Genomic DNA, 18115 nt, shown 5'->3' on the forward strand with positions numbered 1-18115 from the left:
AACTCCTTCATCTGCCATTTATGTGCAAAAGGATGCTGAAAATTAATGTTTGTAAAGTGCTTTGTTATTCTTCCATTCAAAGGTGAAAGAGAAGGGCAAAGGATTTTGTTGTCTGTGGACAAGTAGAAGGAGGAAATACCTATTTCAGTAACATTTAGACCCATGAGATTGTCTTGGACTTCATTTGTGGTTAGATTTTAGGGGGTAAGGAGTGAGCAGGAATCCCACTGTAGTTTTAATTTCCTTTGGTGGTAGGGAGAGTGCAGTTGTCGGTGGGGAGTGCGTGGATTGGAAAGCTATCTGACCCTTCCATTTTTTCACTGGTCCAGAAATAGTAAGGGATTTCTCCAAGCATATGTTCCTCAGATCCATGTTCTCTTCTTGTGTCTTTTTTTTTTTTTTAACTTCTTTCCTTTTGTGCCTTCTGCAGTAATTTGATTCAAAGGGCGTAGAGGGGAAGTTGAGTTTAGCTTTGGTGTTGCCTGTCTCTTGGAAAATATACTCATGTTATCAATTTTCTTCCTCTCTGTCCCCTTCCAGGTACATCTTGTCAATTGAAAATGAGGAGGAGATCCGAGAATATGTAATTGACCTCATCCAGGGGACTGATGGGAAGAAAAGTCGGTTTATAGAAGAGCTGGTAACCCGATGGAGAAAGTCCTCTCAGTTGGCTTCTGACCCTTTGCCAGTGTATAGAAAAAAAGACGGTGAGTCAAAGTAGAGGGTGGGTGGTAGAATGAAAGTATCAAAAGTGACCAAAACTTGTCTTAATTACTTGATCAGTAGATGCTTATATGGCCCCAAAGCATCTTCTGCAGCTGGTCTTGGATCTCCCTCTCTGCCCATTAGGATGGTTTAAAGCTGAATGATCACTCTTCCCAAGATTTCATCAACATTCACTGCTGCTAGCTAACATGCCTTCTTTCTGTGTGCACAACCCTTTAGAGATTTCAGATGTGCATCGGGCAGGAGACCCAGGCAAGAGGGGGAGACGCAAAGGAAGGAACAAGCAAGAAACATCTCTGTATGCTGAGCCCTGCCTGCCTGCAGAGGAAGTTAAAACACCCCTTGATCTGGCCAAGGTGAGTGTGCCCGGCAGCCAGGGGAGAGTAGCAATGGTAGAATGTAGAGCACATGGGTCTCCCAGAGGAGCACGAGGGAATAGGTGGCTTTGTGCAGGCCACAACTGACTTCCAGTAATAGGAGCCAACTGTGTGAGCAGATATGACTGTTCTGGGAGCTCTTTAGCACTGGTAGCATGGGACATTCTTTACTAAACAATTGCATGTAACATGGCCTGGAACCATGCCACTTTGGGCTATGGTAGCAGATCCAACAGACCTCAGAAAGAAGACCTTTGGGGCTGGTCACTTTAGCAGAAACATCCAGCAAGTTTTAGAATAAATGGTCCCATTGGAAAGAATGGTGCAGTTCACATGTTTCAGGCTGTCCGCAGACTCTGCTCAGTGCATTGGCTTATATTCTGTTCATGTTTTCAAGGTTCTCTTCACAACTCTGGGGACAAGAGACATAGTTTTTTTTTAAATGAAAGCTTGGATTTGTACATGTAATAGACAATGAAGATATCAATCACCAGAACCAACAGAAAGGATTGTGACTGGCCGTGTTAATGAATACAAAGCTAACCTTCAAATGGAAAAAGTAGAATGTCTCTTAGATTTTTGCCCATGTCGTAGTTTATGAGATGACCGGATGGGGCAGTGGGCACATGAAAATGGACAGCGAGGGATGGAAGGTATCTGCTTAAAGCAGTGGATGAAGAAGGCTGAAGGCTTTGGTGGGGCGTTGGTCAAGGGGCAGGGCTACAGGAACTGGGGTACTGGTGAAACAATCACATCTGCTTCGTTTAAAGCTTTCTATTCACTCTGGAGAAAGCTTTGGCTGGCACTTAAAGCTTTTCCGGCTGCCAGGCTCCTGCTGAGTCACATGAAAATCTTTGAGTGCCAGACAGAAGAAGCTGAAGTATGGTTAAAATTTTCTCCACTGGCCTGCAAAGTTTGGAAGAGATCTGATTATTTAACTGGCTTCACAGCCCTATACCACAGTCTAGCCCCCATTTTCACCTTATCAGCTCCTCTCTGGCCTTGGATTCTTTGCCTCCTCCGTTTAGATACCTTACATTTAAAACAAAACTAGGAAACTTGCAAACAAAACTTTGTTCCATTAACGTTAAGGCTACTCATGTGTATGTCACAAAAAAGGAAATATACTGAAATCTATGTTATATCTGAAGTTAAGGCATTGTTCATAACCAACACATTCCCAATCTCTAAGCATTAGCTCCGTATCACCAGGATACACAAGTACACAACACACCTTCTGTTTCAGTTCAACAGTTCTCGCTCTCTCGGTACACATCAAAGAACTGAGAATCTTTGCTGTCATCTTGTACAATTTTCCAGACTAATCCTTTGGGCTTTGCTTCTCGCACAGGGCGTCTGACTCAGAGACTCACAGGCAGCTTGCCAGGGGCCTGAGCACCTAACCTAGGCCCTAGTCCAGGTGCAGAATAGGAGTCGTAACTTTCTATCAAATAGAGCAGGTTGTACCCACTGTTCTCTTTAATGTTGTGGTGGGACCTGCAAAAAATAAGGGTCCTAGTATGCATTGCTCTTGATTTGAGTCTTTAGGCTCAGGGGTTACATCTGAATGCTGAAAGTGAGAGTTGCCACAGGCCAAATTGTAGAATTTCATTGGTCGCACTTTGGTTGTCCCTGTTTTACTATTTAATATCAATAGAAGTTTAAAATGGTGAAAATACCTTTACACTTAAAATCGTCTGAAAGGTAAAGCAACATGGACTTTGTTCTGGAAACTGAGGCGTTAAACAAACAGGATTAGGCGGTTTTTGTCTATTTCCTTAGAGTTTTATCTCTTCCCCTAATAAAGGTGCTGAGAAGTCTCTGGCAAGGCCTGCAAACCGAGGTCACTGTGTCTCTCTTTTCATTCTTGTTAATAAAAGCAGTGTTCTGACGTAGTGGTGGGAATAGTGCTAGTTGGACAGAGCAGGGGTGATAGAAGAGACATCCATCATTAAATCCTAAACCAAAGTCCCAGCACCATTGAAACAGGAGGGGTGAGTCAGGGCAACGTATGCATAGAGACAGGAGAAGAAGGAAAAGATGTGTGAGATAGTGTCCTGACACCATTACCTGGCACAATCTGAGAAAGAAGTAACAGTGGAAAGTAGAACCAACAATAGCTGGAGTGAAATTCAGGAAGCTGTAGTGATCTCAGCATACTGTAAACGGAATCAGTGACGTGCTACACCTGTGACAGAACTCAGCCTTACTGCGGATGGATTCTTAGAAACAGCCCTTCCTCCAAGTCTAGGAAAGACTAGGAAGAACAGAGACAGAGAGAAGCTGCCCAGCACCACAAGAGGATTTTCAAGCATATCACAGAGATGATAAACAGGCAGAGATTAGATTTGTTAGATGAATACCACTAGAATCTGTTGTGACAATCGTGAGAATAAAATAAGGGTGATCAATCCTCAGGCTTCAACCCATGAGCTGCTTACCAGCTGGGATCAGGAAGACCTGCCTCCTCTCAGCATTGCACATAAAGGTACATTTTATAGTGAGTTTACACCCTTCTTCATAGCATTTGGTGTTGGCCATTGTCAGAGAAATAACAACAGGCTAGAAACACCTTTGGTTCCACTGGAGCAATTCCTGTGTTCCATGATGTAAGGGCCTTGGAATCTATAATCGATAAGCAAACTTTATCGTAAAAATTACCTATACAATAGCTGAAGGAAGCAAGAACTCATTTCAGTGCTCGAGATGAAAGAGGACTTGAGGGAAGAGATTGAGAATTCCACTGACCAGCCTCTCATGCAGCTACATCCATGGTATCCTGTCTCATCTATCATTAGAGTGTTCCCATTTCAGTATAAGACAAGGTATAGATAACTGACACCTGAGAGTGAGACGACCATCAAAAGTAACCTGCCAATCTTGCTAATATGGTGCTTTGGATGAGAACAACAATAAATTACATTATATCAAGTTGCCAAAGAATATAGACCGCATGGAGGAATCCTGCTCAGGTGGTAGTGGAGTGTGGGGGACGGGGTGGAAAAGGTGAGTTGTGGATTAGATGTTTAGCCCATTGAGCCAGCTTTATCATTTATTTTATTCAGCAGTAATGCAGGGAACCTAAAGCCCTGTGTCCTGCAAGACATTGGCTTCTGCAGTTAGCATAATGCTTGAGGCCTATGAACTTTGGCACAGATAAATGGCCCAGATAAAGTCACCTCTAAGTTTTGGGGAAGTAGAAATAAAGTGTGTAAGAGAGAAGTTTGCCTATAACAACACCAGCCAACCACAGGGGACTTGAGCTAATACCAGCTTTTGGATAGAAAATCTGCAGAGGTCTGACCACAAGAGTGCCATGGCAACAAATTGCATATATGATAAGTCGAGATCATTGATATACTAACCTACTGGAGAAGGACACTTCAACATTAGTAGGTGAGGAAATAGAAATAAGGAAGGCGGAGAAACACCCACTGAACAGGCATTAAACACAGTAGTGTCAGCATAACATACTATAAAAGTTGTATCCCGGCCTGTGGGCAGGAGGAGAGAGAGATATAGCCGTTAAGAGGTGCTAGAATGATGGCCATTGGAGGTGAAGATGATGCTGGCTAACATTTCAGGTGGTTTTGCAAGGGATGGTGTGAGTATATGGCTATTCAGCATCCCTATCTACCTTGCTGGGTTCGAGTTTTTGTGACTTTGCTAAATGTATTAATAAACTATTAGTAAATACAGAAGGGTTCCTAAAGCGTGAGTGTTGCAACTGTGCACACTGGGGTTCCCAACTGAATAGTAGTTTTAATAATACTTGGCCTGATCTTGGGACAAGAACCTGTCAAACCTCAGAGTGATTATTGGGAATTCGTAAGTGATCCATGTAATTAATACATAATCTATAGATCGGGCTACAGATGTAAGCTAGAAGGTCTCTTCTCTCTCAGGTATTTGTGGTTTCTGTCTGCGTTTAGGTGCATAGGTTACTTCATAAATGTGTCGGGAATGTGGATTTACCGTGCTGTAACGTTTGCCCGCGTCATTCAGCACTAGCACTGTGACTTGCAGTGACGTGTTAGCTGGGCTTTTGATTGCTGGACTGATTTTCTGTAGTTTTTGTTTGATTTAACAAAACCTAATGTAGGTTCCTGGTCACAGAGTCCAAGCACTTCCTCTCCAGCACATAGAACCCAGGCTATTCCAGTTTGCACAGGGAGGGAATAAAGCTGAGCTGTCCTTCAGTTCTTGTTTCATGTAAATGGTGCTGCCCTTTTCCGAGGTTTGCCTCTGTTCAGTGATATCATCCTGGTTTGAAATTGGAGTCTGGTCCCACTTTCACTCAAGCTGGATGACTGTTTATCCCCACTCTTTGTTTAAAAGGTCTCTGTTTCTCTCAGCTGTTTGTGTTGCAGTGAGAATGCTGCTTAAATTCACTGTTTGCTGTTTCTAAATTAGGCACAAGAGGTGGGCAGTGTTGGCAGCATCAGCAATTCCGCCAAGAAAAAGGCCAAATTCGTCAACCTGTACACCAAGGAGGGTCAGGACAAACTGGCGGTCCTGATCCCCGGGCGCCACTCCTGTGAGTGCCTGGGCCAGAAGCACAAACTCATCAACAACTGTTTGACTTGTGGCCGTATTGTCTGCGAACAGGAGGGCTCCGGTCCCTGCTTATTTTGTGGTACATTGGTATGTTACACCCGGCTTTTATATATCCACCGTACTTAACTGCAGTGTCTAGTGCTTGGGGGTTGGAGATGGCATGTGGCTGGATTAGCCCCACTAGTATCTTACGTTTCCTGTAAATTAGCAAAATTCTTCCCCCTTCTGAATTGGCCTGCTCAGATCAAAGTCCCTTTAGAACCTGGGGTCCTTACTAAGGTTGTAGGGTGAGAGTCTGGCTTGCACCTCTAGCTGGCAGTGCCGGGGGAGGGGGACTTAAGTGGCTTTAAGCCATCTGTTCACCCTTCTGATCTTGGGCCACTCCAAGGGCTGGAGAGGCGGCCAACGTAATTTACAGAGCTCTGGGGGCCTGATTAAATTGTGGCAGCCTCCTGGGGCTGCCCTATGGGCTGCAGCACTGCAGTCCTGTCCCTGGCACACTTCCTATACCTGCAGGGCTTGCTAAGGGGTCCACCGCAGTGCCTGCACTGGGGAAAACCTTCTCCAGCAGGAACCAGGGTTTTTTATGCTGCTTTGACTCTTTCATCCATCATAAAGGGGCTGGAGCAAAGGTGAGCATTTTACCTCCATGTTTAGAATTTTTTAAATGATTTTCACATTCAGGAAAGGCTGGGAGGCAATGCTGGGCCAGCTCCCAAATCGGATCCCAAATAGGATCAGATTATCTTTCTAAAAGGTGACCCACAAGAAAGGGCTAACCACTCAGTTTGGAAAGCTGATGTGGATTATTTTTCATTCCTTTTCTTTGCCATTCGAGCTCACCTATGTTTTTCCACAGGAGGACATGAGTTGCGTTTTTATTATCCTGGGCCTCAGTTTCCCCACTTATAAAATGGACTGACACTTCTCCGATTCCCTAGGATTTATGAGAATTCATTAGTTAAAGGTGCTGTATAAAGAAAAGTAAAAGTAAAATAAAAATGGGGGTTGGCCTCTTTTTTGCTGTTTTGTGATGGACGAAGTCCTGAAAGGTGGTGGTGGTAGGGTGTGCGTGTGTGAGATTTTTTTAATATATTTTTTTTTTTACCTTAGGAATATGAACAATGTCAAGTTGGGCCATCCTTGGTTTTGCTGGAAAGAACTCGAGAATCTCCCTGCATATTGTGCATTCTCTCAGTTTATTTGAAGGGACATGAGGGCAAAGAGTTGTTTTCTCCTGAGAGTTCACTACACAATTAAGTTAAATATGTTAATAAAAACAACCAAAAAATCAAGGCATTTTAAAGGCACCCTGGGGGAAAAAATAGGCTGGCTTCCGGCCGTTCTTCCTCTCCCGCCCCCACCCCCACTTTATGATGGATTTTATTTGAAAAAAAACACAACATTTTTTGCAAGTTTTGTCTGCCTGGGACAGCGTAGTGACTGGAAAGCCAGTGTAATTGACTTCATGAGAGCATGAAAGCTGAATGGTTGAGTGGAAAGAGAAGTTTTAATCAGACTACTTTAAACTGTTTTTTAAACATCTATTTAACTCCAGTGCCTAATGACCACCTGAGAGAAAGGATGCCTTTTTTAAACGCCGCCCACTTCTTCAATGAAGTTGCGAGAGCACCACACATCCCTGAAATCCTCCAGCAAAAAAACAGGGAAGACCAGGCTTGGTGTTGCTGAGATTTCTAAGATAAAAAATGAGCAGAGAACAAGCTTTTAGGTCATCTTTCCGTACACAGTGAAGATGAAGAAAGGTCCATCCTGGTGAAATCCCTTGGACCCTCTCTTCATTGTCCTTTGCAGCTCACCTTTAACTCTTTTCAAGGGCTTTGAGGCTGTCAAGTGTTAAGTATCACTCTTAGCCTTGATCTTCCTGTTGTCTTCTAGGTGTGCACTAAGGAAGAGCAGGACATTCTGCAGCGTGACTCAAACAAGAGCCAGAAGCTGCTGAAGAAGCTCATGGCAGGTTGGTAGCAATCATGTATAGCCTAGTTAATCCGGTAAATTATACAGCAGTTTCCAGGCTGGACTATGACTATGCCTAGGCCTATATTTTCACTGGTGTTATATAGTAGACAGGGCCTGAATTTTTTTGGCTCCTAGCAGTATAGATCTATTTCTTTTGGTTATGGGGAGGGGCTCTAGAAAACTATAAATGGGAAATTTCCCAAAGATACAGGGACTCCCTCTGGATAGCTGATACTGGAGGCATTCTACAGAATTTGAACTCCATAGATAAGATGACCAAAACTCTCCTGTGCTCCAAAATCTTTCCAAGCCGCTCCAGCCCCATGGCAGCATACCTTGGTCTTGAAGGGCTGGATGAGAATCTCATTGGAGCGCATCAATCCTGTTTCTTGTCCCGCATGTTGTGCTTTCCCTTCTGCTCGGATCCCAGGCGCCAGCAGGGGGAGACTGGGTCTGGGTGTGGTGCCTGAGTTTCTTGAGCGGCAATGTGTGATGTGCTGACCGCAAAGCACCAAGGCTGGCCATTACACAGGCTGGAATTATTTGTGTAAATGGTGCACTTGCAGCAGTCCTTAAAAACGAGACTAAAAGTCCATCATAGAGTGTTTGCTGCAGGGGACTGGGATCACACAGTGTGACTTGTGAGGTTTCCATAGAAGCAGCTGCTATTAATATTCTGGAATGACTGTTTGTGTTTTACACTTCTCTCAGGCGGTAAATGTAGGAACAGGACCCCCTCCCCCATTGAAATCCTATGGATTCTGGGGCTGTCTGCATTCATTTTGCTGAACTCTCCTGATTTCCAGTGCCCCTGATTAGTTCTTGTAATCTAGTCTTCTACATTTTCAGTGCAGGCTTCACTTCCTAGTGACTGAGGTGCAGGAGCTGTTCTCCTTGCTTCTGTAATCCCTGACAATTAGAGCTGCGCTACCTATGGCCAGTAATAAAGCCAGGCTCCTGATAATGGATCTGCGGAGATCTTGATGTATTTCAAGAGTGTAACTCACTAGCCTTCTTTGTCCTCGCCTTCTCCTCTAACAGGTCTGATTTCTTCATTATCTTTGTTAGCTAGCACTGAAACGTGATTAGCTGGCCTTCTCTGCAGGGAGATGACATGGCTCAGTGACAATGGGAAAACACAGAGCCTTTCGCCTCTCTGAATCTGGCCCACGTCACTAGTAGGCTGTGGGGTGGCCTGTGTGAAATATATTGATGGGTCTCATTGGAGCTGTGACGCGAACAACTTTCCCATCAACTTTGGCTCCTTGTTTTTGATGGCAAGCAGCCAGGGATTGCTGGCTGGGAATCGAATTCCCCTTCCCTCCCCAAGGCTGGTTCCCCAGCCGTGATGAGGCGTATTGGTGGGGCAGCGTGTGTGGGAAGCTTGTACCATGGGCGGAGGCCAGGCCTGTTGTGGATAAATAGAGGGCTTCAGATCCTAGCGCTGTAAATCCAACGCCTTCTACCTGCAGGAGAAACTCTTTGGAACGGTTTTGAAAGGCAAAAGAAGCCATTGACGCTAGATTATTTTCAATTGGAGCTTTGCCATGAGTAAAACTTCAGCAGGGCTTTCTCTAGCGCTGGCCTGAGGTGGAGTTTAATCTAGTCAGTGGAATCCCACAGCAGGCTGGAGCTGGCCTTATGGGGCAGCACTCCAGCTTTCTTACAATGTGTTTTCAGTGTCTCCCCTTCCTTACTTTTGTGTGTTTGATTTCAGACAGTGCTGCTTTTCTGGGGGTGGGTGGAGGGGGACAGGAGCTGAATTCCATTTGATCTAGGGGGGCTCTAGTCTCTTTTACAACAAGTGTCAATGAAACTTGCCTCCTGACTTGGGATCTTTAGGGCTCAGCTCTGCCTCTCTCCCCACAAGTGCCACTAGATCCTGCTTGCAGTGTGACCGTCCTTGTCCCAGGCCCAAGCCTTTCACTGGGGTCCTGAGAGAAGGAAAGCCTCTAAATCCCTAAGTATGTAAAATGCTTGAGCTAGATTTTCAGATTTGTATCTGGCTGCTGCAGAGAGCCACGCCCCCAGGAGTAAAATATCCATCAATAGGAAGCCTGCTCCCAGTGTCCAGCCATAGGGGAGAAATGAACCAAGCTTCTGGATCAGCGGAGGGCCTGATGCAAAGTCTATTAGAGACAATGGGAATCTTTCCATTGACTTACCAGACTTTTCCGTAGTCCCTAAGAGAAGAGAGATATTCCAGAAAAGGAAACGGAGAGGAAGATCCCTTTGGCTGGCTCGGGATCTGTGCTTGCTTTCCCATGCTGGCTCCTGCTGCTGCTGCTTTCGCCTCTCTGCTTTCATATCATGTTAATGGTTGAGGAGTTTGTTCAGCCTAGGAGGCTGGCTTGACTCATAGATGTCACACCTCTCTCGCATCACCCACTTTGGAAACGCATGTCACGCTGACAGGCCTTTTGGATTTCAATCCCACAGGGAAAACAAGGGTCCTGCGAGATTCAGGTGAGGAGGTCCAATCAAAATAGCTAATGAGGGACAGACATCTCAACGGCTGGACATGGGGACAGAGGGCAATATAGTGTAAGACATGGGCTGGGCAGTCAAACAATGCCAACTAAATGGGGGAGGAAGAGGGTGGAAAGGTGTGGTGAGTAGGAGAAAAGAGAAATCAGAGGAGAAGAAAATAAAATAACAAACAGTCTATTGTGGCAAAGAACTCCACAGTCAGGATTTTGGAAATCCCTCTGCAGTAGGAACAGGGTAGGAGAACAATCTAGAGAAGGGCCTAAACTAAGGGACATAATCTAAATTTGAGGGAAGTAAGGGTAAGTGAGAGAACACAGGCAGAACTACTTGCTGTAGAAACTAACCAAGTTACTGGGAAAGGTGACTGGAGCAGCAAGGGGAAATGGCTTTCTGTCTAGATTTTTGTCTCATGCCCATCACCATGGTATCTGAGCACTTAATTAGTTGCTGGAGAAAAGAGGATGAGAGGAGGATGGGTGGGATGGGAAGCAGGGAGGTGGTGGTAAGGACAATTTCAAAAGTGCCAGACTTTGGGACAAGTGATCTTCCATCTCCTATAATGTCACATGTTCTTGAGAGCATCTGTGTGCTGAGTTGCAGCAGGAGTGTTGTTTAAACTGAGAGCCCGTCCCCAAGGACCGAATCATGATTTGTGTCTGTGTGTCCCAGGCGTGGAGAATTCTGGGCAGATGGACATCATCAGCAAGGACCTGCTGCCTCGTCAGGAAGCTCGGTTTAAGGCGGGTCTGGAGATGGCCGTGAAACACAAAGACAAGTTGCTGGAATTTGACAAAACAAGGTACTGCTGGTTGTAATAGCACAAACCTTCCTGCAGACTGAAGTCACTTTTGATCTAAATAGTAGCAACATTCCCTCCCTTCGAAAACTGGCTCGGCTGCAAATCTATTGAACCTGAATTTATAGATGGGTTCACAGTCACGGAGAAAACATCACCAGATGGGAGTGGTCCAGGCAGTGGCAGGGCAAGCTCGTGCCTCCTGCCCCTGAGCTGGATGGAGGCCCTTTCGTGAGGGAAGGGGAGTCTGGTCTTTATGGCTCATACAGTCCTAACCTCTTAGGTGAGACTTCCAGCAAGTGCATCCGTTAGAATTTGGTCCATTCGGAATTGCACTGAAAGCAACAGTACATGTCATATGGGCCACTGATTAGCTGGAAGGTGGTCACTCCAGTATTGCATACTGCTGACAATACTATTTCTGCTGGAAAGCATGGTTCCTGTGTGGCTGTTGGACTTGAGTTTGGTAGGGAAGTTGTACATCAACTGGTTGGATCAGTCGCAGGAGATGTGTCCTGATTCCCTGGCTCTCACAGGAATTTCTCTTTGGCCCAATGACTGCTCTTGTTTCAGGTTTCATTCTTGTTTTTCTGTAGTGCTGTGTTTTGTGCTTGTCCATCTCCCTCTTTCCCTGATGTTCTTCCCTCTTGACAAATTCTCTCTCTAAGTGGAGAATGCCATTTAAAGGTGACCAGCAAAGAACATTTTTTAAAAATTGGTGTTTTGCCCTTTTTTCCTGCTTTCTGATGTATTAAAAAGGCCTGAAATGGTTTGTAGTGGTTGTTTTTAAGTAGTTTTTTTCTGCTATCTTGCAAAGATCAGGAAGGACAAGATTGGTCTTCTCTGGTGCTGCTGGAATGCTCAGAGGATGTGTATTGCGAGCATTTATAAGTTAGCTGTAGGCCAGTGGTGTCGACACCTTTTCTTCCCAATGATCTGTAGCCACTGGAGTTCAATAAGTGTTAACAAAACCAGAGTTTTAAACAGCCCGAGGGTAGGTCTACACTAGAAGCACTACATCGGTGCAGCTGCACTGCTCTAGCGCGTCTGGTGAAGACGCTGTATGCTGATGGGAGAGCGCTCTCCCATCGGCATAATTACTCCACCTCCATCTATGTCGGCAGGGGAGCTTTTCTCGCCAACATAGCGTCGGTGTGGATTGTTCTTAGGTCGCTGTAACTTGTGTCGCTCACGGGAGTGTCTTTTTCACACCCGAGTGACGTCCGTTAGATCGACTTAAGCGGTAGTGTAGAGCTGCCCTGTGTAAAATTCCCTTCCACTCTTAATTGCTGCAGCTTTCACTCTCTTGTGGTCTCATAATTTCATTAGTTCCTATGGTCACCACAGGGTATTCCAGGGCAGACAAGACTTGAATTTCTAATATAAAAAACAAACAGAAAAAGCTTTTGCAGCTGTTGTTGGGAAAATCCTTTCTGGCATCCTTTATCCATCAAAAAGTATTGGGGAGGGGGGAGCGGTCACGGAAAGATGCAAACCCATTTCCCCCCCCTTACAAGTTCATTTTTAAAGGAAAACCATGGGGACTTTGCACAAGGCAATGAGATGACCATCTTGCTACATATCCAGGCACATGATACACCCTTTCAGCCACAGCTGAAATTTGAGTCTGATCTGACGGCACTCGCATCACAGCAGTTGTTGGAACTCAGGGGACTCTAAACCATAATTGCAAGCAGAGAGCAATGAAATAGTACCACCTCTGAATCCAGAAGGGAAAGATGTTTATGGTCTGTTTTGTAGGGCTGGTAGTGTCACATATGGTCAGCAAAACAGCCAGCAGCAGCAGTGCCTTGTATCTGCATTAGAGTTGGACAAACGATTTTTTTTTTTTTTTTGGTTTGCTGCCAGTTCTGAAAAATGGGTGGGGAAAAAAATCTGTTTGGGTTGAATCAAATCCAGAAATTGGAAAGAAAAAAAAGAAGTTGTTGAATCTCCCCCACCTCAAAATCCGTTATGGGTCAAATGAAACATGCCCAGTGACTATTCTTGTCATTTATAATGTTAAGGAATAGTCATTATGCTGGGGAAAGACCCTATTTCCTGGTGGGTAGGGCACTCGCCTAGGCTTTGGAGACCCATGTTCAAGTCCCTGCTACAATAACTAATTATTTATCAAAAGAGTGGAACAGCTTCAACAGGGAGCTTCAACTGAGAGAGCCCAGCCCCAGAATCTCCCCTGGCCCAGTGGAGTGTGAAATTCACAAATAGTTTGGGGTTGCCTGAGACTGCGTTCTTCAGTGAATGAACTCTGCACTATCCGTGCCCTTTGAGACAGGTATAATCACAGTGGCCAAGTGGAAGGAGCCTCTCTCGGAGTGAATTTTTCAGGCATTGCGTTGAGGCCAGGAGCCAGGCAGCGCTCTGCAGGAGCCTGGAGTTTAATTGCCTGTCTGGTCTCTCACCACCTGTGAGGTTTGGCAGTGCTTTGACCTCAGTGCTGTCTGCCCTGGGGTGGGAGAGGGGAAGAGACTCCTGGTCAGTCCCCTTCAGACAGAAGAATGGGGCTTCCAGGGGAAAGGGTGCCTTAGCCTAGGAAGGGCATGTGTGGGGACAGATCTTGGGGGTCTGAAAAGGACACTGAGGGCCCTCTGTAGGGAACAAATCAGATGCTGCTACTTCCATGCCACTACAACAATGTGCACGTGAAGGCAGCCCGTGGCTGGCCTGTTTGTTGTAGAGCCTGCGGAAGCTGCAGGTTCTAGCATGTGCTGCCCTGTCTCAATCCAGGAGAGCTGCCTCCAGGGCTTGCTGTTGTGTGTAGAGTCTCCGCAAGCTTCTCCATTTTTAAGACAGGCTGGTTGTGCTTTCTTCCCATTTTATTTCCCCAAGTTCCTGATGGACTGTCAGCATGGCCCCCAGATGGGCAAAATGTCATGCCTCTGGCTTAGCATTCCTGGAAAGCCGTGTTCTCCAGAGTTACCGCCAGGGAGTCATGGGAAAAACGGGGAGGGGTGGCTGTGTGACTGATGTGATGTTCCTGGCTATGCCTAGGGCCATTTGCTGTCGTACCTGGTACCATTCTGTCGTCTCTCTTGCCGTCTCTCACCAGCGTGCGCCGTACCCAAGTCATCGATGATGAGTCGGATTACTTTGCTACAGACTCCAACCAATGGCTGTCCAAACAAGAGAGGGAGGCGCTGCAGAAGAGAGAAGAGGAGCTGCGGCAGCTGCGCCACGCTTCTCGACTTGCCAGAAAAATCACCATCGACTTTGCAGGCAGGCAGATCTTGGAGGAGCAGGGCAGCATGGCTGAATATCACAGCAAGTGAGTGGGTGGCACTAGGCACCGAGCTGGCAGGGAGCAATGTACACTCTGGAAAGCAGGGAGAGGAGAAATGCTGTGATTGTTAGAGAGGCAGCTGGGCTGCCTTCAACACACGACAAACTGCACACACCGTTCTCTCGAGAGGCAGCCCTGCCGCTCGCTTAGAATGTTCTGTGCTTCTCCCGGTTTCTCATTGTTCGGGACAAACAGGATCCTGAGCTCTTAGCAACTGATTTGCTCCTGCTGCTTATTTCCCCATTTGCAGTCTCATCCCTCTGTTTGTGGCGTTGCAGACATCTGCCCCGAGACTAGTTGTGACAGCACAAACAGAGAGTTTGGGTATGTTCTTCAGGAACAGAAGACGCTCCTAAGGAGCAAAAATCTGTTTTCATGCAAATATGCCTAGTAATAAAGAAGAGGCAAAAAGGAAGCGAAAATGATGTTCTCTAAAGCTTTTCGTCTCTGGGCATCTTCCAAACTCCCTGCAATGGGATCACTTCCCCCACAAATGAAATTCAGCTTCCTCTGGGGTGGAACATGGCAGCCACTCTGTGTCTGCAATATTACACCCTAGCTTTTGGGAGGTGTATCGAAGAATACCACATCCCAAATGGAGTTGCCCGAATTGGGGTTTGGCCAGGCCACTGTGGCTCTCAGAAGGTTGGTCTGGTGGCTTGGACACAAATCTGGGACTGTTCAAGTATCTGCTCTGCCACAGACTTCTTGCGTGACCTTGGGCAAATCACTTAGTGTGTCCGTGCCTCAGTTCCCATCTGTAAAATGGAGATGATGGCACCACCCTATCTTTTAGGGCTGTTGAAAATTGTGAGGCTCAGATACTATGGGGTACCAGATAAATATCTTAGCTAGATTCTTTCTTTGTGTCAAGTGTCCTGGGATCATTAATGACCGGGGCGATCTGGATATCAGTTTTACAAGGCTCCCTTGCGCTGGGCAGGGCTGTACCCTCAGTACTGACTGAGAGAGAAGAGCATCCCTGCTGAGCTGCACTCTGTCTGACTTACAGACAGACCTGTCTTTAGCTGGCACGTGTGTCAGTGTTCTGGGATGGTAGCTCCCTGAGAGAACGCAGGGCAGAGCAGTTGTATATCTACAGCAGCCATGCCCTGAGTGTCTGCAGGAGTACACATGGCAATTCAGACATGAAATCAGAGGGGGGAGGCAGTCTGGCTGGAAGAGATGGCAGGAAGTGTTCTGGGAGAGGGGATGCATGAGAGGCCGGAGGGATATTAACATGGTTTGTGTGTCCTTGCAGGCTGGACGAAACAATCGATGCTATTAACTGTGGCACATTGAGCAAGCCATCGAGGAGGCCGGAAGGGAAGTTTGAAGAGAGCTCTGGGGTCCTGGTGAATCCCCACGTTCTCCAGCCTGCCCCTTTGGTCAGTGCAGATTTCTCATTCATCCCTGAGCAGTGACCACCAAGAGAGATGGGCCCGAAGTATTGTAACTTCCCATGTATTGATATGGTGTCTCTTCCCTGCCCCCAACCTCTCCAGCAAGACTTAGGATCCTCTGAGCTAGAGATGGAAAAGGCCAGCTGGGGTGCTAGTCCCTCCCAAACTCTCAGCCTGGGCAGGGTTTTTGCCAGTGGTGTATTCACTGTGGTTATTTAACCACGATCAATGGGCTTCCTGTCCCTTCCTCAGCCTGATCATCTCGCTCTTGGGAAGGTTTCCTGAGATTCAGTCTGAAGTAGTTTTCTTTTTTAAATTCCATTTATCAGAATCCACCTAACAGAGTTCAGTTGTGCCCTCTTGGTCCTACTCTCCATGTGCTAATATCCCTTCTAGTCTTTCCTCGGTTCATGTGCACCCTGCATTTGTGCTCAGACACTTCTAAGCTTATTCTTAGTCTGTTTTAGGCCAGGCCTGATAATGCAAGTTAAACCCGTCCTTGTCCACATACCAGCCTTTGTGCCTCTCCTCCCCCCCGCTTAACCTTTTTTCTACATCCAATTATTTTTCGAGGGTTGTGAGTGCTCTTGCGCAATAGCTGATGGGGTTTTATTCCTCCCCTCTTGAGAGGAAGCGGCATATGATAAGTGAATGCAGTGACCCCGAGCACTGCTTGTGCACCCAGAAGGGGTCTGTGGCTGCACCAGATGGCCGCCTCTCAATGCCAGTATCCCAGATGGCAAGCCACGAGGAGGGGGAGGATGCAGCGTCAGTTGATTGTCTGAACAATCCCTTCGGCCTCTCCTCAACTCTTCCCCGTGCAAGTGCAGCCAGTTGGGTGTCGATCAGCTGCGAGCCGGCTTTGAACATGCCGCCTATGCTTTGGGACACCGTAGGGTGATGGTTCTACATTTTACATTTACCATTTAGTTCAAGGGCAGCCAATGTGAGGGTTCCATAGACCCATAGATTCCATAGATTGCAGCTACCAAGGTGTGATGTGCAGCGACTCCAGGCTTTGGCTTGCAATGCTCCCTTTGATGAGTGGTCTCCACTCCTTTGTATGCTTGGCTTGTGGTCTCTACAGGGGCATGACCGATATGGCCATCTGGCCCTCGGTTCAAGTCTAGCTTGCTCAGCGCTAGAGGTGGTAAGAGCAGTTTTCTGATCCAAAGGGCCAAACAGTGAACAGATCTAATCCATCAGGGGCTAGGCCATGGTGCCTTCTGCACCGCTGTTCTAAGTGAAGGAAAAGCTCACAGAGGTTTGGACCTTTAAATAGCTCCTTGGCGGGGAAGAAGAGTTAATCTTCTGTTATGTGTTTGTTTCGAACATGCTGAAGTGGGTAGGCCAGAGCGGCTTGCTCCTGCACAGGAAAACTGCCCACCCTGCAGAAACCAGGCTTGAGCCCGCCTCCGAAAGGAACAGGTTACGGATTCAGGATCGAGAGTTACAGGAGATCTCGGACGATGGTTGGTGCCTCAGTATGCACCAGCCTTGGGCTTCCTTGCTGGTCAAAGGAATCAAAAGGTAACCAAAAAAAAAAAAGGCATGGGATTGTGATATGTCCTGAGCAATATGTAGTTAACCCAATGGCTTTGAAATCCCCCAGTTGTAGTGCCTGCCAAGACAACAGTTCCCAAACCTCATATAGTAAGGACAAGGGAAGCCGTGTTCCGCAACTGACTTCTGAGCATTAAGCTGCCTTGCACTGATGTTCTCATATGTGCAGAGGACTTCAGTGGCCCTAAGTTATTGCCAAATACAATCCCACTGGCACTTCCTTTCTAGCTCTCTAATCAAACACACAGCCTGCTTCCCTGGGGGAGATGTTTGTGCGGGAAGTGTGCAAAGAGGGGAGCTGCACCTCTTCACCCGAACATGCTGTTGGGTTAGGAACTAGCCAGGCAAGAAGGAGCCAGCTTCTTTATGCTGATAAATAACAAAGGCCTGAAAATACTCCAGTAAAACCAGGGCTGCCAAAGCTGCCATTCCTGGTATTTAAGAGGCAGGTAAACGAGCAGGAAGAAGTCCATTCAGGCTTTCCTTCTCCACCCTAACAAAGCCAAAAAAGGCACAAGGCTATTTTTGTACAAAATCCTTTGTAGATAACCTGTAGCATCACGATGCTCCATATCTAGGCACCAGGCTCTCCAGGCAGGCCCAGGAGGAGTTAGCACACAAGCTTCCCCTTCACAGTGCAGCATGCCATACAAATCAGCTTCTGTCTCCCTGCTCCAGTGTAACTGGGGGTTGGGGTGTCTTGTGAAATCCCTGAATTTCCATCGATATTTTTTTTTCTCTTCTGTAGTTTCTGAGGAGATGACTTTAGTTCTGAAAAGCAGGTTTCAGATCCCACCATACGGTGCGCCTTGATCTGAGCGGCCTGGGAATGCTGGAGGCCAGCCACTCTGATAAAGGTGGAGCATTTCATGCTGATACCCGTAGTCTCTGGGAGCTGCACCTAAAGGAGAGGGCAGACACT

The 18115-nt window shown here is 46.7% G+C and overlaps 1 protein-coding gene across 4 annotated transcripts in view; it reads left to right on the plus strand.

The window, feature by feature from the left end:
- The window catches only part of TRIP4 (thyroid hormone receptor interactor 4), a 50739-nt gene that overhangs the window by 5218 nt on the left and 27406 nt on the right, over positions 1-18115 (plus strand). For all 4 annotated transcript variants that reach the window (XR_010921344.1, XR_010921343.1, XM_067556027.1 and 1 more), the window contains exons 2-9: positions 541-707; positions 946-1082; positions 5517-5747; positions 7560-7638; positions 10800-10929; positions 13997-14212; positions 15489-15615; positions 16973-17160. Coding sequence is in view for 2 of the 4 variants with exons in the window: in XM_067556027.1 (XP_067412128.1) it covers positions 541-707; positions 946-1082; positions 5517-5747; positions 7560-7638; positions 10800-10929; positions 13997-14212; positions 15489-15615; positions 16973-17160 (1275 nt within the window). In the remaining 2 variants the exon portion in view is untranslated. The remainder of the gene's footprint in view (positions 1-540; positions 708-945; positions 1083-5516; positions 5748-7559; positions 7639-10799; positions 10930-13996; positions 14213-15488; positions 15616-16972; positions 17161-18115) is intronic.

Source organism: Emydura macquarii, unplaced genomic scaffold, assembly GCF_026122565.2.
Source record: "Emydura macquarii macquarii isolate MOO-44397 ecotype Brisbane River unplaced genomic scaffold, CSIRO-AGI_Emac_v2 contig_1644, whole genome shotgun sequence".
Classification (NCBI taxonomy): Eukaryota; Metazoa; Chordata; order Testudines; family Chelidae; genus Emydura; species Emydura macquarii.